General features: G+C 47.3%; 1 protein-coding gene across 1 annotated transcript in view; it reads right to left on the bottom strand.

Annotated features, from left to right (window-relative positions):
* RFX4 (regulatory factor X4) overlaps positions 1-23,533 on the bottom strand; it is a 163,359-nt gene extending 139,826 nt beyond the window's left edge. Inside the window, exon 1 of the mRNA XM_081311210.1 lies at positions 23,465-23,533. Coding sequence (XP_081167336.1) covers positions 23,465-23,507 — 43 coding nt within the window. The 5' untranslated portion in view covers positions 23,508-23,533. The remainder of the gene's footprint in view (positions 1-23,464) is intronic.
* Positions 23,534-25,241: the final 1,708 nt, after the last annotated feature.

Below are 25,241 nucleotides of genomic sequence, written 5' to 3'. Positions count from 1 at the left end.
AGCTTGATGTTTATCCCATTTTCTAGACTGCCCACTATTCATTCATTCATTTGATCGTTCATTCAACATCAGCTAAATATAGTCATTTGCTTGTTTTGAAAACACTGATGTGTTCTAATGAAATGATGTATTAGGGAACAATTTGAGCACAGCGCAAACTTTGTACTTCCTCAAGCTCAGTTTCTTCCATCAATAACATTAGGTAATGCAGAAAACTGCACCAAGCTGAACTGAGCCCCATGGGAATGTGCAAAACTCTCACATTGCAAACGTTTCCCGGCTACATCATTCACCACATGTTATAAGCCACACCTGTCTCCCTTCTACCACTTCACAGTGACTCACAAACTGCAACCCCTTCAACATCCACTACAGAGGCAATCTTCAGGTCTTTTCCAAGGTGAAGTACCATAGTTACTGTACTGGTGAACTTCTTATTTAACATGTGCACAACTGTACTGCAGTTTTTATTATACTTATCTTTTTAATGCGTCACTGACAAAGTTCTTGAGCATTGTACCCTTAAGCTTGTTTTTCTAGTAGAATGATTTTTATTGTGCAATTTTGCATACGGGTGGTTCTTAGGAATCCATATGTGGCATTATGGCAGGATTGAAGTATAGCTCTGACCATGTGCTTTTGGAAAGAGCAGTCTCCTATTCCTTTTTGGGAGCTGGCATTTATTGAACATCTATTTCATTTTTTTTAATTTCTAAATTTTATTTTATTTTTGGAACCAGGAATTGAACCCAAGGGTACTTTACCACTGAGCCATGCATGTCCCCATCCCTTTTTGTTTTTTATTTTAAGACAGGGTCTCACTAAGCTGCTGAAGCTGACCTTGAACTTGGGATCCTCTTGCCTCAGCCTCCCAAGCCACTGGGATTACAGGTATGCACCACCGCATCTGGATATCGAACACCCATTTTAACATGCCAGGTCCTTTCTACATGTTATTGCCTCACAACAATTTTGGAAGCAAGAATTTTAATCTCTATGTTTGCTAGAAAGCAACTGAGACCTAGAAGGACTAAGTAGTATGACTTTTCATAGTTCAAAGAACTATGGAAAAGACCCTTGGTTAAAACCTCAGGTTATAAACTGTAAAAGGAAGCCAGGCTGATGAGTTTGCTCTGTAGAGATGAAAGAGCAAATGCAAACAGCAGGGAGAAACGTTGGGTTTTTGTTGTTTTGTATTTCATGTTCCAACAAACTGTTCTTGTAAAAGTTCCTTCCAAAACCATAAATAAGTAGGGGGAAGATATCCAAGGGGAGGAAGAAGAGCCAGCTTGTTAAGAGGATATGGAAATCTGGTATTTCCGAGGAAATATTGAGGAGCAGGGAAGTTGAAAACATTAACACACTGCCCTTCCAGATGCCAAGTGAACAATGTAGAAACACGCAGCTTGTAATGTTTGCAAAACTGGGATGTGTGAGGTGGGCGTTTGTCATCACATCGTATCCCAAAGCACTCTGATTACACATCTCCAGAATCCTTTCCAGGACTTTCCAGAACGTCTCCTCTCAGATCTTCTCACCTTCCAGACCTGGCCCATTTCCCTGGCAACAGCCAGGGTGGATTTTGAATGGAAGTTACTGAAGTTTGCTGCTCCTACCTCGGCTGAACCACCACTAAAGCAACGTCTGTGGTTCTAGGTCAGTCCCTGGTCTTCCCAGAGAGGTGCACGTCCCCAGTTTTTCTCAACTGCACGTGGGCACACACATACTCTCACATAACACCCCCTGATCCCTTTATACAAGAAATAAAAATGAAGGGAAAGAAACACCCTCTCACCCACCTGCCTGTACCAGAATCAGGCCTATTTGCATCAGAGTACTTAGACGGACCCGTTCTTGGGGTGAGAATCTCCAGTGATTGGTGGGACATGCCTGAAGAACTCATGGGAACATTCCAGAGAGGAGCTGGCTCTAAACACCAAATGGGCCATGAGAGTGATCGCTGACCCACAGGGGCTCAAATCAAGTAAAAACTGCCCAGATGGATGAGCCTCTCCTGCCTCCTACCCAACCCCAGCACTGGAGAGGAATAAGAGCAACCACACAAGGAGGGGCTGCAGGGCAAGTATCATGAGAAAAAGAGGAGACATCTCAACAAGCAACCCTTTTCACTACCCACTGCACCCGCCCAGGTCTCTCTGGCCCCTGGGCCTATTTCTGCAGCTGTGCTGCCACCCACTCTGCTCTGAGGGCAACCAAAAATAAGTTTGGTCTCACTGGCACACGACAGACAGATGTGGAAAGACAACCCTCAGGCCTCCATTTTTCTGAGTGAAGTATCCACTTGTTTCAGCTCTTTCTTTTTTTTTTTTTTTTCTTCAGCTCTTTCTTGAAAGAAAACTATCCTCACTCCTTTGCCCTCTGATTCACTCTTTCTGGACCTTTCTAGTTAGTCATGTCCACGTGAAAATACAGCCCAGGATAGACTCTGGGGTCCAGATGGTGTTGGAGCAATGCCGTGTAGTTCTGAACCTGGTTCTCATGCTTTCAAGGGTTTTGCATTCCAGAATATGCAGATGTGACACTCTGATATATCCAAACAGGCCCCTGGCTTGGGATCCACAGGTGTATTGACACTCATCTTCTTCCCTAGCGGGGTCCTCAGCAGGGACCTCTGCAGCTCCTGTCCTGTAGTCAAGTAGCCCCCTATGACTGAAAGGCCTCTATTTAGATACATTGAAGTAAATTTTATGTGTTTTAAAACTGTATTTAACAATGGATTTAAATTGCACAGGGGTCAAGAATTATTATTCAACCAGAATGACATATACATTGAATTTTTAATAAAGCCCTGTGTTCATCTACCTCATTTATTTGTAGATTATGTGATTTAATAATGATAAAGGCCATCATATGCTGACAGTGGCCCAGAGAGTGAGCAAATACATCATACACACCATCAGATGGATCCTCATTAGAACCCTATGAGGTAGGTGCTATTAATGGGCACCTTTTAGAAATTTAAAAAGTTTAAGGCTCAGAGAGGTTCGATTAGGCTTGTCCAGACTTGTCCAGAATCACCAAGGTAGTAAGAGGCAGGACCAACACCCAATGCAGGTCCAAACCACAATGCTCACTCCAATGGGAAGTAAGCTCTCTTCTCCTCCGTGTCCCACATAGACCAGAACACAGTGGCCAGTGTTGCAGCCTACATCACAGTCTGCCTGTCTTAGCGCTTCTGTTAAACTCTACTTCTGCATTAGACTTTGCGTTAATTGCGTTTACATACTTCCTCGTCAGTCTTTGTCAGAAGTGGCAGGCTCTTCGGTTGAGAACTTAACCATCTGAAGAATGGAGCCCATTTGATTCTGCTTTTGACTCTCCTTTAATACCTGGTATAAAGGTTTCCTATAGCTGGCCTCAATAAATGTCATATTAGTGATGCACACAATGTCTAAAAATGAAGATTATACCTTAAATTATACATAGCTGTATAATTTCCGATTTTTTAACACATATGGTATGAAAAAGTACAACACATCAAGATGTTTAAAAAAAGAAAAATTCAACAAACATTTATTTTGTGCCTTCTAGATAGGAGAAGATAAAAACTTCTGTGGGTGATAAAAACTTAAACAAGACTGACCTCTACCCCTGGTTACCAACTAGAGACCAAGGCAGATGCTCATGTTCATGTTCATGGGGCAGGACCCCCTCATTTCTGTTCTCCATCTTGAACCCAGTCTCTTGTCCTGTGCTTGGCCCCAAAACCACTGCACAATAAATATGTATTGTTAAATACATTACTTTTTTTTTTTAAGAACTTCTGACCTTTTTTTTTTAATATTTTTTTTTCTTAGTTCTCGGCGGACACAACATCTTTGTTGGTGTGTGGTGCTGAGGATCTAACCCGGGCCGCACGCATGCCAGGCGAGCGCGCTACCGCTTGAGCCACATCCCCAGCCCAAATACATTACTTTTTTCCAAAACCAGTATTAAGTTCCTACGGTTGTGCCAGGTGGTACATTTTCACATATGTGATCTGAGTTAAGACTCACAAAAGTATTATGGCTTAATATCTCTATTAATAGACAGGAAACTTCATCAAGAAGTGAAAGTTCTAAAGCAAGGCGGCCATGACCAAAGCTGTGGACTGACACTGTGTTCTGGGAACCACATGGGACAAAGAATGAGCACTCAGTTCACACTCTGATCACTTCCGGTTCCAACTGCCTCAGTATAGAGCCACAAAAACCATCTGACCTTTTAATAAGAAAAAGCTTGTTCTAAATACCCCAAAAGATTTACTGATGGCTGTGAGCTTGGACTCCCGAGCTGAGAAGAGCCTTCCTCCTGACTCACCTGGCTCTTGAGAGGCAGAAGGATCCAGGGCATGCCTGTGATTTTCTCTTCACAAGCAGGTTACCCCACACTCCTTAGACCTTTACCTCTGCTCTTTGGATCAAAGACTTGGAAACCCTAATTCGAAATGATTTTTGCTGTTTCGTAGAATGAGGTTGTGTAGAGCCATCTAGGTGATTGGATTTCTGGGACATTGTTCCCTCTGTAGCAGCAAAGAACAACTAGGAAGTGGTCACATCTAGGACCTGGCATGTCCAACACAGCCCCAGGCTCAGCGGAGCTTCACCAACTAGCATTGATCTGGCAGGTGAAGCCCATTAAGATGATTATCAAAAGCCAGGTAATCCTTGAAGCTTACAGAGCACATTCACAGGGGTCTCTTATGTCATCTACTCATTTATTCGTTCATTTTGCAAATAATTAGCAACCGTATTCCATGAAAGTTCTAACAGAAGAGATGGCTAAGTATTCAACAGGAAGCCAATATTTTACTGCAGTGGGCCAGGGTCTCAAGTACTAAAACTATCTTGTTTATTTGTTATTATTTACTTTCCCCACCTGTTTTAGTCAGCTGTTTCACTGCTGTGACTTAAAGACCTAACCAGAACAACTGTAAAGAAGAAAAAGTTTATTTAGGAGCTCACGGTTTCAGAGGTCTCAGTCCACTTTGGCCAGCTCCATCATGGCGGAAGAGTATGGCACAGGTAGTGACTCACGTGGTGATCAGAAAGCAGAGAGAGACTCTGCTCGACGAATACAAATATATACCCCATAGCTACATCCCCCAGTGAACCACTTCCTCCAGCCATACCCCACCTACCCCCTCAAATCAGCACTCAGTTAATCACATCAGGAATCAATTCACTGGATTATGTTAAGGCTGTAACCCAATCATTTCTCCTCCAAACCTTTTTGCATTGTCTCACACATGATCTTTGGGGGACACCACATCTAAATCATAATATCACCCTTAAAAAGCAAGTTCCAACAATGCTGTCTTGTTCAGTACCTTGTCCCCAAGAGTGTAGAAGTGTGTCAGACACGTAGCTGGTATTGATGACTGTGATAAAGAAAATCAAAGTACGATAAAAGAACAAAGAATGACAGATAAGGAACAGAGAATGAGACAGGGAGATTCCCCCACCGGAAAGGTCTCTGAGAAGAAACAGGATTTGGGCAGAGACTGAGTCTGGTGAGGGAGTAAAGCCTTCAGTGATCCAAAGAGAGGGCTGCCGGCCTGTGTGGATGGCCAGTGAGTGACTAAGGGGATAAAGTTAGGACAAGATGAAGAGAAGACAGAGACAGGCTTGGAAGTGTGTGGAGGTTTGGATTCAGAACAAGATTTGCAAACCCCAGCCTGCCACTTATTATCTTATAACACTGGGATGGTTCCTGACCCTACCAAATCTCTCCAGAGATTGACAGAAATAATACAGGTGAGACCTTAGAGGGTCTGGCTTTATGGGCCATAAAAAAATGAGGAAGGCATGATCTCCATCTACCAGCAGTTTGCTGTTGGAGAGTGGGAACCGATGTGTGATGGTGATTTCTAGCATTCGGTGACATTGACATTGAGTGTCCTCCCTATGCTGTTGCTCAGATCTACATGCCTCAGCTCTACTCCTCAGAGTGACTGAAATGGAGATTTTTATTAACTCTGAACTGCAGAGACTCAGAGAAGCTAGGTAGAGTCTCTCGGGTAGCTGGTGCCTGAGCCGGGTCAGCCTGGCCTTCTCTCCCCAGGGCGCTGTGCCTCGGAGCCCGCCAGGAAGCGGGAGTGCCAGGTGTTATCTAAGGCGCCATGGGGCTTAGGGAGCTGAGCCTCCAGACCAGGCAGCATCTCAGCCGGTCCTTTACGGATTCACCACCTGCCTGAACGAGGAGGGAAGCAGGGCATTTCGGGCAAGACGGCTGTGTCACAGACAAAGGCTCAAAGCTGTAAAAGGCCTGGTGGGTTCTGGGAAAGGTGAAGAGTTCACCGACCTGTGACCCAAGGAGTGGGGAAGACAGGTGGGAAAGCCGTTGGGGGCAGCTTGCGGAGGCCTTGCCAGCAGGCCAGGGACCCGCAGGCAGCTGGGAGGGCCAGGCTGTGAGCAGAGAGGGGGCGAACTCACTGAGCTTTGTTCCCCGGGAATTGCAGGAACAGGGAGGTCTTATGCAACACCTAAGGAAAACGCCACCTGACTTACAAAGTGTCGCTGGGTTTTTAATAGAAGGTGTTATTCAGACTCCCTCTATCAACAGTCTTTCTGGGCACTGTGCTGGGGCCTATTTTAGGAAACTGCAGCTTTAGAAACGCTCCATGAGAGTTGACAGGCCACACTGGGAGCTACCAAGGAGGGCCTGGCCCCAGGTCCCTCCTGTCCCTGGCCATTACCAGTGGAACCACGCCTTCGTGGCCTGCTCCTGTCACCTCGAGCACCAGGGCGTGCTTTCCTCTTGATCATTCTCGCCCAGCCTCTTTCCTCTCTCTCCTGGGGCCCCGCTGGTGGCCACACACAGGAACCAGGGAAGAGTCTGGGCCCCAGGAGGCAGCAGCTGTGGCCTCTCCAGGGGGCCCCCTCTGGTGAGCAGGTTTCCATGGCAACACCACCGGCCCTGCCCCAGGGGCCCCTGGGTTCCAGGAAGGGGCCCTGCCCAGCCTCCAAAGGGCAACCCCACCCTGCCCCTGCTTTCACTCCTTCCCTCGCTCACCAAACACTGATTTCGTGCCTACTGTTAGCAAGGCTCTCAGGATCTAGTGATGAACAAGGCCAATGAGGTCCCTATTCGCAGGGAGCTTATGCTCTGTGGTGGAGACAAGCAAGCAAGCAAGATGGCTTCAGAAACCAGTAAGTGATATGAACAGAGTAAAGCTGTGCAGAGGGACAGAGAGAGGGGGTGCTGTTTTAAGGAGTGGACGCACAGAAGGCCTCAAAGGCCTGAGGCAGGAGTGGGCTTTGGAGGGTGTGAGGAGAAACTGGGAGACCAGTGTGGCAGTGTGTGTGAGTGTGTGTGTGTGTGTGTGTGTGTGTGTGTGTGTGTGTAAACAGGCCAGAATATCAGAAAGGGCCCAAAATGGGTAGGGCCTTGGCCATCATAAGAACTTCATATTTATTCCAAGTGTGTTAAGAAGCTATTGAAGGACTTTAAACAGGTGACCCAGATGGCACTGGCTCAGAAGGGGTAGCCTCCTAGGGGACTTACATTCACTGGACCCACTAACTACTCTTCAGCTACCTGTGGATATTTACCGAGTCCCACAGGCTGGACACTGCCGCACAGTCTGCCTGGCCAGACACAACTCTGTCTTCATGAAAGGCTGGAGTTTAATACAGGACTCAGCTACAAACAGTCACTCAAATAGAGACAGAATGACCCAGAGTGCCATGGGAGAGAGCAAAAGGAGGTCCGACCTAATCTGCGAGTCAGGAATCTTCTTGGAGGAAATTCCATTAAATTGTCAGCTAATCACGAGCAGTCATGAACCAGGTAAAGAGGGAGGAAGAGTGTTCCCGGCAGGAGGCACAGCATGTGCAAAGCTCCAAGGCAGGTGAAAGAAGGGTGCTTTCAAGAAACTGACAAGCAGCCCGAGGGCAAGACCCACATTCATTCAGATTTCATTTTAAGACGTTTATGGAGACTGTCCTGTGGAGTGCTGAGATGCCAGGGGGCAGATGGACATACACGCACTCAGTGCTGGGTTGAGTCTGGACTTCCCTCACTGGTTGGTTGGGAACCTTTTACGTTTTTCAGTAGAGTATGGGGAAAGCAAAGCAACTCTGAGCATCTCTATCTGGTGCTGCTAAATACAGACTTAGAGGAACAAGAGGCTACGGAGTCGGGGGACTATGATACTTATCTGGACACTTTTGAACTTGAAAAGCAGCATTATTAATAATTTTGCCAGGACCACATGTGTAAACCAGGGTTGCCCAGGGACTCCAGGGTCTTCCTCTGTAGGCCACTACAATAGTCGAATTAAGTTTTAGAGGCCCCAGATTGGACAGATGCAATGGGAAATCAGGGAGGCCTGGATGAGGAGTAACGGCACCCTCGACAGCCAATCCCATGTCTCTTCCTCATCAGTTGAGGTCTCAAGCACAGCCTGCCACAGGTAAACCCAAAGTGACACTAAGATTGTTCCCCTGGAAAGTGCCATCACCTTCACCAACACCAGCACCATAACCATGCCCTGCCTAAGATCACAGAGCTGTTATGCTGCTGAGCTGGGATTTGGATCTGGCTGGAACCGAACCATGTTCGTTCACAGTCATGTCCACAGTCCTTCACACACACGTGAATACCGAGCTGTGCCTAACGTAAGACAAAACACACAGCGGGAGCTCAATAAGGAAAACTCAGTAAATAAAATTCTCAAGTGGGCCGAGAGACTAATTAAGGGGTCACTATTTGTGATGGACAAGAATTAAGAAGTAACTCTCTCCAAGGATGCACCAGTGACATTTCTTCACAGATCCTAAACTTATCAAAAATCTCTAGAGATGAAAGAAAAGGAAACCTAAGGTGTTCAGTGCCATCTCCTGTTGAAGAGAGATTCCATGTAAAAGCAGATGTCAGCTCTGAAAATGTGCCCGAGAACACCGGAGCTGGTGTACCTTCCTGCACATCCACATTCTACAAATTTTCATTTCCTCTGGACTTTTGGGGAGAGCAAAACTGCTACTATCTACATCAGCAAACATTTCTATTATTACAACATTGTTAAAATGCATAAAAATCTGAATTATTGGGGCCAACCTACTTGCTCAGCACAACACCTTCTTGACATCATGTCTTTTTCTAATTTCAGGGGAAATTTTTTGTTTTGTTTTGTTTTGTTTTGAACTCTTCCAGGTTTCTTCTCACCTGGTCTGTTGGGGAATGTGGATTCCCCCGAAACCACAGGAATCAGGCACTCCTGGCTTTAGGACCCAAACAGATTTCAACCTAGCCTGAACTTTTGAGATAAATCGCCACCATATCATTCTTTTAGGCAAAATGCTTTTTTCTCTCATGTGTTCATGTGTCACAGAAGTCACATTTTGAAACATTGGAAAGGCAAACGTATTTGCCCCACAGTGCCACCCCTCTAACCCAGAGAGGATTTCCCTTTATCTGTCTTGCCCCACAGTCTCACATGCACCCAGCCTCATATTCACCCTATGTGTCACTGTAACCCAGCAAACAGGCCATTTCTCTTTCCTCTTGACATTCCACCGACTAGATCTCTCCGGCTAATACAGTCTTCATGTCCGTCACTGTGGGATAGACGCCTAGTCTTCCACCAAGTTCATGTTCCTATTTTCAGTAATGCTTTAATGAGCAACCTGGGCACAGTGTGTTTCTTTTTTCTTTTCTGTTCTTTCTCTTCTTTGAGTCATTTCCCAAGAATCAGCCAGGAGAAGGAAAGTAAGCAGGTGGGTCTAGTGACCAGCTACAGACACATGGTCTGAATTCTAGTCTTGTCACTTCCTAGTGGAATGACTTGAGGCAAAGGAACATCTCTAAACCTCAGCAGCCCTTAATGCACAGCAAGGATGTTGATAATCTCTCTATCTTGTCAACTGTGAGATAAAACGGAACAAATACAGAGCGAGCACTTTGCCTAGTTCCTGGAACAAAGCAAATTCTAGATACACGGAACCCTCTAATAATTCCCAGGTACACATTTATACCTGAGGAACGTATTTCTTCTTTCCTTCTAGTGGCAGCATAGTAGTTAAAAGCATGGACTGGGAAGCCAAACTTCTGGGTTCAAGTCTGGCAACAGTTTCCTCACCTGTGAAATGCAGGTGGGATCAGCAACACCTCCTGGAGTTTGTGTGAGAAGGAAATGAACAGGGCATGTGAAGAACGTAGCTTCCTGATCTTTACCTCACAGCCACCCCTGAGGATCCCCCTTGAGTCCCTTCTTGTTATTTTTCCTGTTTGATTTTGGATCTCTCAGTGCAGTGAAAAGAACATGGCCTTGGAGGCCAGAAAAACACTAATTCTAATCTTCCCCTCCACCAGACTAAGTAAGCCCTGGCACCCTAAGAAAATTACTTAACCTCACAGGCCCCAATTTCCCTCCTATTAAAAGCCATAATAACCCTGCCAGGTTATTATGAGGATTAGAAGGAATAATATAAGCTCCTTAAGAACAGATGGTCCCTCACTCACCTGCTATTCCCCACACTTAGGACCGAGCGTGGCACAGAGCAGCAGATCAATAAGGAGAGCAGGAAAGGACAGAACGGGAGGGAAAGCAATGAACTGATGGCATCGACATCCTGCCAGGCACCAGTAGGGGCTCAACAGAGGGCCAGTTCATCCACAGTCCGTTTCCCCAGTGCCTGTTCCCATGGGGCCTCGAGCTGGCCTTCCTGGAAGGCAGGCATAGAGATGCAGCACCTTTGTGATGTTAAAGATGGATTGACTTATAAGTTAAGAAAATATCCATCAGGCACCGATTACCTGCCAGACACCCTCGCAGATGCACTGGGCTCAGTACAGATGACGAAGAATGAATGATTATGCCTAGTCACAGGTTTATGAGGTAGCATCTTAAAGACTGAACACAGTTGAAGAATAAACGATATGAAATTTTGTTTTCTTCTGTGTGGTTCTCCTGTGTATGTGGGTGGAGGGATCTTGGAAGCCACCAGGGGAGAAGCAAGTGGTACTGAAAGCACCTTCTATTTATTAAGCTTTTCAACATGCCAAGTCCTGTGCTGGTCCCTTTCAGAATCACTTCATTGAATCTTCACAATCCCCCATAAAGTGGGTCCTTGAATAGCCCCACTTAACTGAGAAGCAAACTGAGGCTCAGAGAGGTTGTATAATTTGCTGCACTGGAACATCCACTCCAGGGCAAAGCCAATCTCACCAAGCGGCCAAATGACAGAGCCGGCACCATTAACAATTCTCTGTGATTTCACACTATAACATGCTGTGCAAATGGAAGATTCTTTTATTTTAACAGCAATGTTTTTATGTGGAACCTATTCCAAGTGATATCTTGTCTAAATAAATAGGGATGAATCCCTAGATGACATAAGATGTCAAATTTGCCAAGGCAGCTGGCAGGCAGGGAGACACCAGCCCAGCAGTGGTGCCGGTTTGAACTCAGAAGTTCTAAGAAAGATTTGAGATGAAAGGCACACATGGCACCAAGACTCGTCCCCAGGAAGTTGCACTGAGGTCCCTCAGTCAGTTGCCTGCTCCAAAGTGACATTGTAGTGCCTGTGGCAGCCAGTTGCCCACAGGCATCTATGATAGTATACTCCAAAGAACCTCAGCATGAGCTGAACACAGTGTCAAACACTCCCCTGAACACTGAGTACCAAGGACGAGAGTAGAACGTACACACCTAAGGGCTTCCTTCTAGCTTCAGGTTTCAGGAGTGATGAGACACCTGGCTTTGGAATCACCGCAATCCCTCTTCAAATCCTGATTTGACACCAGGGGTTTGGACTGGACATGTTAGCTAGGCTCCCTGAATCTCAATTTTCTCATCTGTAAAATGGGAGTCATAGTAGCATAGGTTCAACAGGACAATTAAATGAGTTTATGTGCATAAGTCTTGGTCAGTACAGTGCCTGGAAAAAAAAAAAGTTTTATTAACATGCTACCCAATTTCAAAAAGGGATTCACTAGGACAAAAAAGAAACTAATAATTTTGAAAATAACTCAAGTCACTCTACCAAAACGACTGTCAATTACCAAAATGACTTCAGTACAGTTTCCTTCTTGACTCTCATCCCCCCATTCCTCCTCTCTGCCTGCCTCCTCCCTCCCTCCGTCCCTCCTTCCATGCTTCCCTCCCTTGCCTCCTCCTCTCATTCATTTCTTCTCCGAAAATATCTCTGTAACCCTAGATATTGATATTCAATTGTATAGCTTCAGTATTTTCATTTCTTTTCTGGAAATCCCTCTCAAAAAAAAAAAAAAAAAAAAAACATTGAACACAGGATCCATAGGGAATCTTCTTTTAGGTTCTTGGACCCCTGTGAAAGTTCCATGACTGCAGGCGCTGTGCGTGGTGCTCAGAGCTCAGGGCCAGGCCACAGCCCTCCCCACCCCCTGCACCCTCTGGGCCAAAGCTGAGAATGCTCAGCAGCCTGGGCACCCAGAGGAACCCCCAACAAAGCAGAGAAATCATTCATTCTAATCACATCAAAGTTTTCAAACTTTAAAACCGAGTCTTGATTATAAGAAAAACTGTTGTTTTTTTTGTTTTGTTTTGTTTTGTTTTTTCTAAAAAGCCTGGCAATTCTGAAAAGGTCTCCTCCCCAGACCACAGCAAACTCACAAACTCTGCCTACCGAGTTGAAAGTAAAAAATAGTTCATGGAGAAGTCCCTCTCACAACAATTGCTCAATGCTTTAGAAATCTCTCTGATGCTTAAAACCTTTAATGTTATAACTGAAGGTTCCAAGCCCTCTGGAATCTTTCTTCCTTGTAAACTCTCAGCACTTTCTCAGTCAGACATCTTTATTTTCTATGTCGTCAAAGACTCTTTACCAAGAAACTATTTTGTTTCAAAAGGGAGTCGTCTTATAAAAGAAATAAAACTCCTAAAAACAGAAAATTCGGCCCATCTAGCAGTCATATAAGGATGGCATGAATTCATTGATTTTCTTTTTGGTAGAGCAAAGAATTTTTTGCAGGCACCCTGACTCTTCCCTGACCCTAGATTGTCACCAACAGTGGAATCAAAAACCACAAAGAAAACTTGGGAAAAAGGTTAAGTACTCCATCAGTTCTATCATAAATACGTTTGAGTTTATGCCATGGGCCCATTTCTGGAGCTTTATAAAATCCTAATAACTTCAATGGAAAGTTGGCTTACTTGTGAGCATTGAGATTCAGTACACAAAGAATAAATAAACTTGTATGAACATTCTACTTTTGGACTAATAAAAAAAGATAACGTAGAACTCAGAAGTCATTTGTGCTCATTTTTAAAATTTGTAAATTCTATAACTATAACATTGAAAAAAAAACATTTCCCTCTTTCAAAGTCTAAATATTATTTACAATGATTTTACAGAAGCTTCGAGATTCAAAACAAATGCACTAACATAGTTTTCTTCACAAAAAGCATTTGTGGTGGTGTTATGAGCAGTCACTAATCACTCTTTAGATTATTCAAATGACCCTGTTCAATATCTAACTCAAGACTGGGTCACTGGTGTCAACTGATCTTGCATTTCTCCTACATGATGGACTCAGGGCATCAGTGTTTATGAAGTGGTAATTCTCCATTCCTATTAAATAAAAATTGGCTACATTCAGCAATCTCACTTCGGCTGCATCTACACAATGATGACCTTTAGCACAACTTCAGGAAGGAGACAGGATGTGAGGTGCTACTATCCTTCACTGGGTTGCAGCTTTTCCCAAAAAGCTTGTCCTTTAAGATTTAAACCACCAAACAACTACAACCACATAAACCCAACCTGTCCAGGTTCACAGAGGCAGATTATGCTTTTAGGCTTTCTTGAGGATTCACCAACCCCCAAAGTATAAACTATATACATATTTTAAAATGTTCCTACTCTGAGGATCAGATTCCACACAACAGGAATCTCCTGGCACAGGTCAATCTGGCCCTAGTTGCCTAAATTTGGAGCAAGTTCAACTGGAAGCATAATGCCTGCATTTCATTATTCTTTCTCCTTTTCGTGATATCTCCCCCCACCCTCACGTTTTAAGAATTAAAAAACCACGGTGTAGTAAAAATCAAATGATAAGGACCGAAACAGAACAAATGGAGAGTTTGTCCTCACATTAAAATAATATATGTGTATACAAGAAGGGCAAAAGAACTCTTTCTCTGCATCCTGATCCTGCTAAAATGAGTGTCAGATGACTCATTTGGAACTGAATTTGTCACTTCCTGAAAACCAAGTTACAATGATTCAGTCTTTAAAACAGCAATGCCTGCAAGTGTGAGAGGGAGGAGGCAGAGAGGAGAGGGAGCGAGGAATGTGGGCTATCCTGTCCCAGAACTGGGAGGGCATCAGGACCCTCAAGGGGCCCCCAGCCGGGATGTGCAACCTGTTTTCTCTGACACTCCACAGATCTCTCTCCCAGGATCTCAATTCAAGCCAGCAGGTGCCACCTCCACAATGACATGCTTTCCATTCCTTGCACAGACCAGAAAGCGCAAGGATGAAATCATAGCAAACGGGAACAGACAAGATGCCTTCTTCGTGGAAAAGGTAGAAAAATGAAAATGAAGTTAATCCTTCGGTCTAAACCCTTTCCAAAAGAATTTCTGTGGACATGAAAACAGAAGCTGGGGCTGAGGGGTATAGCTCAGTGGTAGAACTGGCAGTGTCTGAGGCCCTGGGTTCTGTCTTCAGCACTGCAAACAACAAACAAAAGCAAAAAATGAAGGCTATGCCTACGCAGTACAGAAAATGTCTAGGTAGGCTGAAATGGTCTAACTTTTTTTTTCTCCTAGAATTTTATCCTCTTTCCCTCTCTAGACACCTAAAATTGGGAATAAGAGAGCTTGGTGATTTTTTAAAAATAATAATAATATTAAATAAGTCAGGTACTACGTTAAACACTCAATATGCATAATCTTGTTGCATTTTCTGAACAACCCGGGGAGAGAGAGGGCATGTTCACCAAGAAGCAAACCGAAGCTTAGAGAAGTTGTGTAATTTGCTGTGGATCACCCAGCTAGATGGTAACTGAGCTGGGATTTTTTTTTTAATACCTTTATTCCATTCATTTATTTTTATGTGATGTTAAGGATCGAACCCAGGGCCCTGTGCATGCTAGGTGAGCGCTCTATCGCTGCGCCACAATCCCAGCCCCTGAGCTGGGATTTAAACCCTGGTTTGTCTCACATCTGCAAAACTCATGTTCTCACAAAGTCACACTACATGCACCTGAAGTCATTTAACATGCATCTGTGAATCATTTTTAGGTGTAATCTGTTGTTAAATTACCTAAAGGCTACACATATTGTCATATTACTTAATGGCATCTGCTTTTTTGGATTATTCTTCCTGAGGTATGTGCCTGCATGCAAGTATCAGAGGAGCCTTGACACTCTCAGAGATGAAGCCAATCTCAACTTCACTAGGAATGAATCCCACAGAAGACAAAAGTACACTTCATATTTTTAGTAAAGAGATGGAGGCTAGGAGCTGAGTTTGTGACTCAGTGGTAGAGCGCTAGCCTAGCATGTGTGAGGCATAAAATAAATAAATAAACAAAATAAAAGTATTGTGTCCCTCTACAACTGAAAAAGAAATTCTTAGGAAAAAAAAAAAAAAGAAAGACATAGATGTTTGAGGGGAGGGAAGGGGCAGTACTGGAGATTGAAATGGAGCAAATTATGTCATATGCGTCTACCAATATGTCAAAATGAGCCCATAATTATGTACACGTGAAATATACTAATAAAAGCATAAATTTAAAACATTTTAAAAAGGGAAAAAATATATATACACATGCTTTACTTATGTCCTTATTTTGTCAACAATAATTTAAAAATTGGTCTCCATCCTTTCAAGGACTACCCTTTTGCTAAAATTATATACACTTAATTGTTCACACCTTCCACCAACACCCTCTCCCTCATAAAACAAAAAATAAGAGTGAGGATAGCCTTGTGACAAAGAGAGAGGGTCTCAGAACCATACAGGCTGGACAGTGGGTCATCTACTCAAATTCTGGTTCTGCTATTTCCCAGCCCCTCTCATCCGTCCTTTCCTCTTAAATAGAGCCTCATTGCAAAAAATGCGTTGGATAATAAAGTACCATAACATACATCTAATAACATTAACTTTTGAAATGTAAGTGAAAAGTTAAAATTTCTTACTTGCATTCTGCCCAGGGAAAATTAGATACACAAAATAAAGTTGACCTCGTGTCCCATGTGATCAAGGAACCTAGTCCTCCTGCCCCTAATTCACTGGTAAATATACCAAAGTGCCCAGTGGATGCCTGAAACCACAGGTAGTGTACTATGTTTCTTCCTGTACCCACATACTTAATGAAAATGTTTGATTTACAAATTAGGCACAGTAAGAAATTAAAAGCAATGATTAATAATAAAACATAAAAACCATAGTACACTATGATAAAAGTTATTTAAAAGTTATTAATTCGTTATTTCTGGAATTTTCCACTTACTATTTTCAGACCATGGCTGACCACCATGTGGGTAGCAAAACTGTGGATCTTATAAGAAGAAGCTACTGGGGGACTGGGGTTGTGGCTCAAGTGGTAGAGCGCCTGCCTAGCACACATGAGGAACTGAGTTCGATCCTCAGCACCACATAAAAATAAAGATATTGTGTCCACCTAAAACCAAAAAAAGTATTAAAAAAAAGAGGAAGCTACTGTGTGTCTTATTAATCCAGCTTCTAGAGCTCAGAAACTCACCGGGCTTGCCAGCTTCTGGCTCTGACTCTGTTGGTTTTCCCGTTTAAACTGTGCATAATAACAGTTCCCTTTTACAGGGCTATTGTGAGCATTGCACTGGTGACGTATTTAAATTAAATTGCTTAGCAAAGATATATGGCAAATTTGGAATATATGTTCTCTGTTCCTACGTTCACATTCCATGCTGTCTACAGCTCTATCAGATGGTTATATCAGTCCCACAAGAAAATGTTAAGCTTCCAAACCAGAAGCGTACAGCTTCATGAGGCAGCACTGCCCTGGGAAAGGTAGCACACTTCCCATTGCCCTATTTTGTCTTCATTTCTCCAGTTAGGTTTATCCTTCTTGGTGATCATCACTGAAATGCTATATTTTTGTATTTGTTTATCTCACATTTATGCTCTAGAGGATCATAGATAGCATTTTTGTTAAACCCAGTATCTGGCAGGCACATAGTTTTCTGGAAGCAAGCAAGCCAGTCAAGATTTTTCTATGTTCAAAGTCCATATTCAGCTGCTGTGATATACTGCATCTCCATCTGGTCACCTAAAAGGCCCTTCAGATGCAGAATCAGCATGTGACTCCTTCAGGAGTCCTAAGGAGCCCACATGGACCCAAAGGAAATGCTCTGTGATTCTCCATTCCCATCCACACACTTCCCTCCTCACCAAGGGGGATTCAAATCCACCCAAGGCCAGAGTCCTAGCCAGAGTCCAGATGAAGAAGGCTGGGGGAGGCCAGAGGGCTTTCCCCAGTCTGGTCTCCTGTCTAGCTCTGCTATGTACAAATTGTGATCTCAGCCAAGTTCTAAGCCTTCTTTTACCCTAAAAATGGATGACAGAGTTGTAGTTAAGCTTAAACGGCTCATGTGTGAACAAAGCCCAGTAAGGTACTTGCTAGGTACTCAGTGTAGAGAGAGCACCGCTAGGTATTCAATTTAGAGAGAGCACCTGTGTCTGGACTCCAGGAGAAACTTATCTTTATGCCCCTGAGAGAGCTCATCACTTTCACCTTCTCTCATCAAATACATTCTAATGTCTTTGACAGCAGATACTGAGGCCTTGTTCATCCTCAGGGCCTGCCACTAAACAGGTACTTGTTGGCAGGATTGAATAAAATCCATGGTATTCTTTTTTCTTTTTTATATTTACCGGATACCTCCAAATAATCTGTCTTTGAATTCATTCTCTCGTCCCCAAATCTTAATAAAATTGCAAGTATCTAAAATAGAGTGCAAGGGTGAAAACAACATTAGAGATTTCTCCCACCTTTCCCATCCAGCAGAGCGTGGGGACCCCTGTAAGGGCAACTGAAGAGTGTCTCAAGTGACCTGTAGAACATGTAGGGTGGGCTCTCCAGGGCCTGTGGGAGTCGAGCTCTGACTGCCCTGCATTCCAGTTTGTGATGTCATCCTTTTATACCTTCTTAGCCTTTTTGGCAAAGATACCACGGCAAACACATACCGACCTGGATTAGAATCACAGTCTTCAGATTTTGGGGATGGAAGAAAAGAATCACTGTGCTCACAATAATGCCTCCCTTAAAGAGTGCTTGGGAGGACAAGGTCCATATTTCACACAGTATGTCATCAGAAAACAGTATATGCAACAGGCACATCATTGAGCAGTATAATTTTAGATAGACCACAGTCATCTTTATGTTCAACTTTCTAATTTATAGGTCTTATCTAGAGGGGAAAGGGTCCTTTGCCCAAAGTGTCACCAGAGAGGTGACTAGGTGCAAGAAAGGACTCCCTTCTTTCTAAAAGCCTGAGTAATGAAGGGTAGAGAGTGGTTTTCTTTTGATGGAAGTATTTTGACACATTGGTCAGTGTGTATTTCTTTCTGACATATGAAGCCAGCCTGTGTCGCTGGTTTCAACATCTAGAAGTATTTCAGTGTTTCCAAGATTGAAAATGAATACAGCCCCATAAAATCTAGTGTCCTTTTAGGATAAAGGAGGTTGGTCAGAGGGTTAAAGAATGTACCTCAGCTGGCATGGAGAAAGGAAATGAAGAACCTTTTTAAAACAGTAATTCGAGGTTCTTGACTCTTAAAAATCTCAAATATTTTAGTAGATAATTAATTTGGGGAGAAGTTCAGTAACTGTGTAGCGGCTCCGCTCTTAGTTCGGACAGCGGCAACCAGCGCACAGCCTGCTTCCTGGATTCTAAGGTAAAGCCAAACCAAGAGAGGGATCCGTCGACCTTGCTGGAGAATCCCAGCCTGTGAGCGGTCTAACCCTTCATTCCGTAGCGACATAACCTTGGAATGACTAGATTTATCCAAAGTGCATTGCAAGTGGCTGAGTCGCGATCATAACTTGTCACTCTTGTCCCTGTACAAAAGGGACCTGTGTGGGGCTCCGGGGAGGGGGGTAATCAGACAGGATCTTCTCTCCACCATCACCCCCACCCCTCCCCAGAATAGGTCTGGCCAAGCACTGTCTTCTCTTTCCCTCCTTAACCCAACTCATCATCCTTTAGGATCTGTGTGAGGAGGGGGATGAGAAAAATTCCTGTAGGGCGACCCATGGGGTCGTGGGGAAGAAAAGCCAGAATCTTTCGGGTTGGCGAGCCGTGGCCCTTGGGGAGGCGGGCGTACTGCCCAGCTGGCGCCTAACCTCGGAACAAGGAGGGAGGCTGGAAGAGAACCGAGAGAGGAGGGGTGGGAGCAAGGGTGCGCCAGCGGGCTGGGAAAAGGTGTAGCTGCTGCAGAGGAATGGAAGACCTCGGCGCCTCTGGGAAGCAGGACCGTCCAGCACTCACACAGCGCCAGGGAGGCCCCTTGCAAACTCTTCTCCCCTCCTCGCACTCGGTCCTTTGTTGTCGGCCTCTGCCTCTGGCTCCCGCTCATGCCCTCCGGCCCCCCGCCCCCCTGAAGTCACCCCAACTGCACTCATAATATTTTGCTTTGCGCCGGGTCTGTTTTCCACACCAACTTCCAGCAGTCTCCATGGCGACGCGCTGGGGAGGGGGGCGGGCGCAGCTATGGAAATCCCAGGCCCGAGCCGCCGAGCGGCCCCTGCTAACTTTTCCGGGTCTCTGGGTCCCGCAGGCAGAGTGGGAAAGCGCGCTGTCCCAGGCCGCCGTGCAGAATCGCGTGCGGGGCTTTGGGGTTCGGCCTGCGTGTGGTGTCCGCGTCGACGGGGGCTGAAGTTGCAGGGTCCTGGGAGCCCCGGGACGACGCGACACTCACTTGACCCTGCTGTCAAACCCAGACGCCGGCGCTTAGCAGGTGGCAGAGGTGGGAGCACGCAGGCCCCCCTCGCCGGCCACACACACGCCCGCAGAGGGGGAGACAGCCTGGTCCAGACGCGGAAGCAAGGCATAAAGCTCTTTTCCCGAGTTCCCCGAACCAGTAGACGGGTTCCCTAGGCCCGAGAGGCTGCTACTTCTCCAGGGTTTCGCCTGCAGGGCATGGAGGAGGCCCGGCCCTGTTCCCCTGGGGCGCGCTCTGCCCCCGTGGGGACAGCGCAAAAACGACTAGACATCCCCACCTCTCGGCCCACGGAACCGCGCGGGGCCTTTTGCTGGGGTCTGTAGAACAGCGTGCCCCCTCCCCCACCGATGGGACCCAGGATATTCAGAGCCGGCTTCAGGAGTATTTTGACTGCCCCAGTTCCGGGCTCTGGAGACGCGGGCGGAAAGTGAGTAGGACAGAAGATTCCAGTTCAAGCTCTGCAGTGCACCTCTCCAAGGCTGCATCCCGTTTAACAAGAAACACCTCGCGCAGGCGACTAACCCGGGCCTGGCCCACTTTGCACAAAGTTCTCTGTGGCCCAAAATTCTACCCACGTTCCCTCCTTCGTTCTCGAATTTCCCGGTAACTCGAGTAACTGAGCAACGCTCTCCTGAATAGGACAGACGGGATCGGACTCGCACGCTCGCGTGGAGAGAGCAGGCTACGCCCGACTCAGCACCCATTTTTGCTCGGCGTGCGGTTGCGGCGTGGGGCTCATGGGATGCCGCGCACCCGCCGGATTGTGCGTTGTCCGCCGCTGCGCGCGCTTGCTGCCTTTGCAGCCTGCCCGAGCTTCGCATTGCGGCCAGAGTAGTCTCGGAGAGGAGCTTTGCTTTGTCGGGCTGGGCAGCTAGCGAGCGGAGGGCCCAGGAGGCGCGCGCCGGCTCTCTGGCCTCCCCCGACGGGCCCATTGTCTTAGCTCCACACTTGTTGAGTATTTTGGAAAAACTCAAGGAATATATTACCAGCTCGGTGCGCGGAACAAAGGGGAGAGTTTTCGCAGGTCACACTGAAGTGGCCCCAAAGCAGGCCACTAGAGCCCCGGCCCCTGAAAAACTGTTCTCCCGGGCCCGAGGCACTTCGCGGGGATTTTCCTTTTTAAGAGTAAGGGACGGTGACTCCGCTCGCCGGCCTCTGATCCTGGACACTCGGATTGCGCTCCAGCACTTGCTTGTTCGATCCCTTTCGGAATGAAATAATAACTATATTCGTGTTTCTGGTCGTGCGCGATCTTATATAAAAGAAGGAGAATCAAACTGCTACACGGAGCGCTGGTCTGTGCAAGCCAGTGAGAAAGGACCTTTACATAACAAGGGAAACCCAGAAGAAAAGCTAATTGGATTAAATTCTCTGGAAGGGAGGTGAGGGAAGGGTCCTGGACCGGACCACGTCCAGCCGCACTGTGCTTATCCGTTTGCACGGCCCAGTGAAATGTCACCTGGTGCGTCTTGAATAATTTCTCAACGTTGTCATTTCTCCAAACTTTTGATTTTGAGTTCAGAAGAGTGACCTAGGGATATTTCATATGTATGAAAGGCGGGTGGGTGGGAAAAGGATTTGGGTTTAAAAACCTTTTGGGTGTTTGCAACTTAAGGTGGTGGGATCCATCGTCCCCACGACCACCAGATACACCTAGGACATAAAACAGAACATATCCACAGACACACAGCCATCAGCAGAAAGTACCAAGGTGTTCCAGTCCTGTAGAGAGATCAGATAAAAACCCCAGCTGGGACACAGTAGGTTTAGGGTGTGAGGATACCCCAAGACCTTGCATGGGCCCCCTGCAAATATTTAGCCACAGATTTGCAGAAATGGTTTTAATTGGGTCAAATATATTTTTTTTAATGTTGGGGTGCTCTGGAGGGGCAGTTTCCCAAGAACTTGAGATAAAAAATATGGAAGGGCTCTTTCCCTCTCTGAGTGCCAGCTTGGCAGCCTGTAGTCCCAATTGCCAAGCCTTGGTGGCAGATGACATGTCTTCTTGCCTTCATTTGTCATCACATTTAGGACAGAGGACATGGGGTCCCAGCCTTTCCCCCACTCCCTGGTGGCTCACACCCAGCCAGGGCAGAGTAATCAGGGAGGGACTTGGGATCAGAGATAGATAATTAGCCTGGAAACTAAAAGATGCTCTCCCACCATTAGTGGATTTGGTGTCCCAAGCAACAGGGCCACCAGGGCCTGCAGCAAAGGCCAGGAGAGACCTGAAATCTTCCTGCAGGGACTGGGGAAAGACCATCTAGAGCCATAACCAGATGACCCCAGCCCCACCACACACCCTTTTCCAACGGCCTAGGGTATAGGCAGGCAAAGATTCCATTTGATTGTTGATTTGCTCAAGGAAGGGACGTGTGTGTTTGGGGACAGTTTAGGCCAGAGGGCACTTGTTGCTCATAGTTGCAATGCCCAGTAGTCGGTGTTCCCAGGCATCCTCCCAAGCTTCTAACCAAGTTGTTGCCTTTACTCAGGCTGCCCCTACTGCTCCAACTCCTTCACCCCAAGAAACCCCAAAGCTGCAGCCCAGCCAGCATAGGAGTGACCTGGTTGGAGGCTGCCGCTGGGGAGGGGTGAACTTTAAGACACCTTCCACTTAGAAGGGAAGCAGGGAGAGTAAAACTCAGATCTAGAAGTTTGGTGGCTCCCCAAAGGTTCTAGGAGTCCAGGAATAGTCCACTGGAGAAGGAACCGAGATGTTGGGCATTTTCGTTGGAGGAGATTCCTGGTCTTCCTTCCTCTATTGTTAAGTGCACAGCGCCCCTAAAACGCGATGTCCACCAGCAGCAGCCCCCAAACTATTTGCAGACCTCAACGCCAGGCCTCTCCTGTTGCTCTGCGCCCTGCTCTGCTTCCCTCTAGGTTACCGCCTCGGAGAGGAGTGGGTCGGTGGGTGCCCCTTCCCTGCTGGAAGACTGCACAGCTCGCCTGGGACAGCTGGACTCCCATCTCCCAATGCTTTGGTTTCCCCAGGACCACCGGGTTCGCAGCCGCCACTCCCTCCAGCTGCGCGTCTCCACCAGCCTCGGTCCCCACCTCCCAGGCACTGTGCGAGCCGTCACCCTCCCCCGCCTCTGGGGCGTTCTGCTCGGCTTCCCGGCCCTCGCCAAAGGAATCCGAGCGCTCCGCTATTCCGGGCCCCCAAACCCTGGGGAGGAGCGGGGCCCAGGAGGGGACCATCGGCTCGCAAAGTTACGGCAAGTGGCATCTCGAGCTCCCAGCGAGTTAGCGCATCTTTACGTAACTTTGTGTCGGGGCAAGCGAAAGCGCGCTCCTTTGAGCGCGCGCGCGCGCGCGCGCACACACACACACACACACGTTATACACACACACACACACGCACACACACTTCCACATATCCACTTCCACATTTTTGCCAGATTGAAAAGTTCTGCACGCTTTCCGTATTTCCTGGGGTTCCACTGTCAAGATGACCCATCTGAACTTTTTGCAACTCTTTCTAAAGTTCCCCTTCTCCCTTCTCCTTCCCTCCCAATGTCTTCCCCCAACCCCCCACCAGAAGGACTAACCTGTGGAATCCATGTCGGGTTCCTCCAGTAACCCACAATGCATGCTCTTCCCATGGACAGCACAGGCGCCCCCCCAAAGTCCTGATGTTTGGGGATCCCCTGTGCTAGAGATGCCCAGGGAGTGAGGGAGGGGAGAAGAAGGAGGAGACAGACGCAAAGAGTGGAGGGCAAAAGGATAAAGGAGGAAGGAAAGAGAAAGAAGAGGAAAGAAAAGAGAGAGAGGTGGAAAAAAAAAAAGAGAAAAAGGAGAGCTAGGAGAAGGGGGAGAGAGAGAAAGAGCGAGCAAGCGAAGGGACACTCAGTAATCCAGCCGGGCAAAGCCAAACCCGTCAAAATGTTTGCGGATGTTTCATGGGAAAAAGCATCATTTTATAGGAGCCCCGATGGGAGCAATGTCATTGATAGGCCAGCCGGCCTGATGAATGGCCGCTCGTCAGATGGGGCCGTGGCGAGGCGCACTGTGAAGCCCATTGTGGGCCTGTTTTGAATAAGAAAAGCCGCCTCCGAAAAGGGGGGCTCAGAGCGACGCAATCCCAGCCCTCCGACTTCCCCCTTCTATTATAGCATTAGCAACGTTTTTCTTATTTAAAGTTCCAGAGGCCTTCTCCAGCCTTCGCTAGGCACTCATTATAGGCGAAATCAAAATTGGCTTAGATGTGGCCCCCTCCCCCTTCCGACCCCTCCCCCGATCAGGCCCCCGCAAGGTGGGGCGGGGGACTCTAAGGAGCCTGGGGAGACTCCTGCGCGGCCACGAGTGGGCCCCACTCGTTTCTCTGTCCTTCTGTGCCGCCTCCTCTTTTCTTCCTGGGTTGGAGGTGGGTGAGGACCCTGTGGGTGCAGAGGGGACCTATTTTGAGTCCTTTCCACGCAGTTCCGCGAACACGCGTGGAGGAGTAGAAGGCGCTGAGGGGAAAGGGTGGGTTGGGGGAGCAGTAGTAGCCTTAAGACCCTATCCCCAAACTGAGTGTGGAGAAGGACGCTTGGGAGGGGTGAGGGGCTGGTTCTCCTCCAGAACTTTTTGTCTTTCTCTGGGTCTCCGTCCTTAACCCTGCCTCCCTCCTTTTCTTGTCTCTCTCCCTCTCTGGGGTCTCCAGTCTCTCCTCCTCTCTCTCCCTCTTTTTCTCCTTCTTTGGCTGCTCGTCTCTCTGTCCAGCCCCTGCCCCCCACGTCTCTTTGTCTCTCCCTGGGACGCTGCCTCTGTCTCCATCCCCTTGGTCTCTCTGACTCCCACCCCACCCCCGCGCCTCTTCCCGTAACTCTGTCTGTCAGTCTGTCCGCATCTCGGTCCTTCCCTCCTCTGCTCTCATCCCCCACCCCCGTTCTTCCCCCTCGCTACCCCCCTCATCCCCACAGCCAACCTCGAAGTTTGTGAGAAGCCCAGCGTCCAAGTGGGGACGCAGTTTTCCCAGGGACCCCCTCCTTGGCGGAGTGTAAAGTGCAGAAGGAGGGGGGCAGAGGGCTGGGGGGCTGGAAGTGGAAGTGGGGGGGCAGACTGCATCTCCCGCGGGCCCCGATAAAGTGGCAGTTCGCGGGTCGGCCGCGCTGTGATTAGAATATGAATGGGGCTCGGCGGGCGGAAGAGAAAGGCGGATTACCCCGGGTGCTTTGACCATGGACAGAGGCAGCGCCGGCCAGGCCGGGAGGGGGCGGGGCCGGTGGGCCGGGTCCCTAACGCTAGGCTGCGGCGGGAGTCTAACTCTGGACCCCAAACTGGGCACCGCTTCCCGCGATCCTAGGGAGAGTCCCCGGCACCCCCTCCCCCACGACACAAGCAGGG

This window comes from Spermophilus citellus (assembly GCF_964194105.1).
Source record: "Spermophilus citellus genome assembly, chromosome: 10".
Classification (NCBI taxonomy): Eukaryota; Metazoa; Chordata; class Mammalia; order Rodentia; family Sciuridae; genus Spermophilus; species Spermophilus citellus.
Note: the sequence above shows the minus strand (reverse complement) of the source record. Positions and strands in the feature narration are given on the sequence as shown.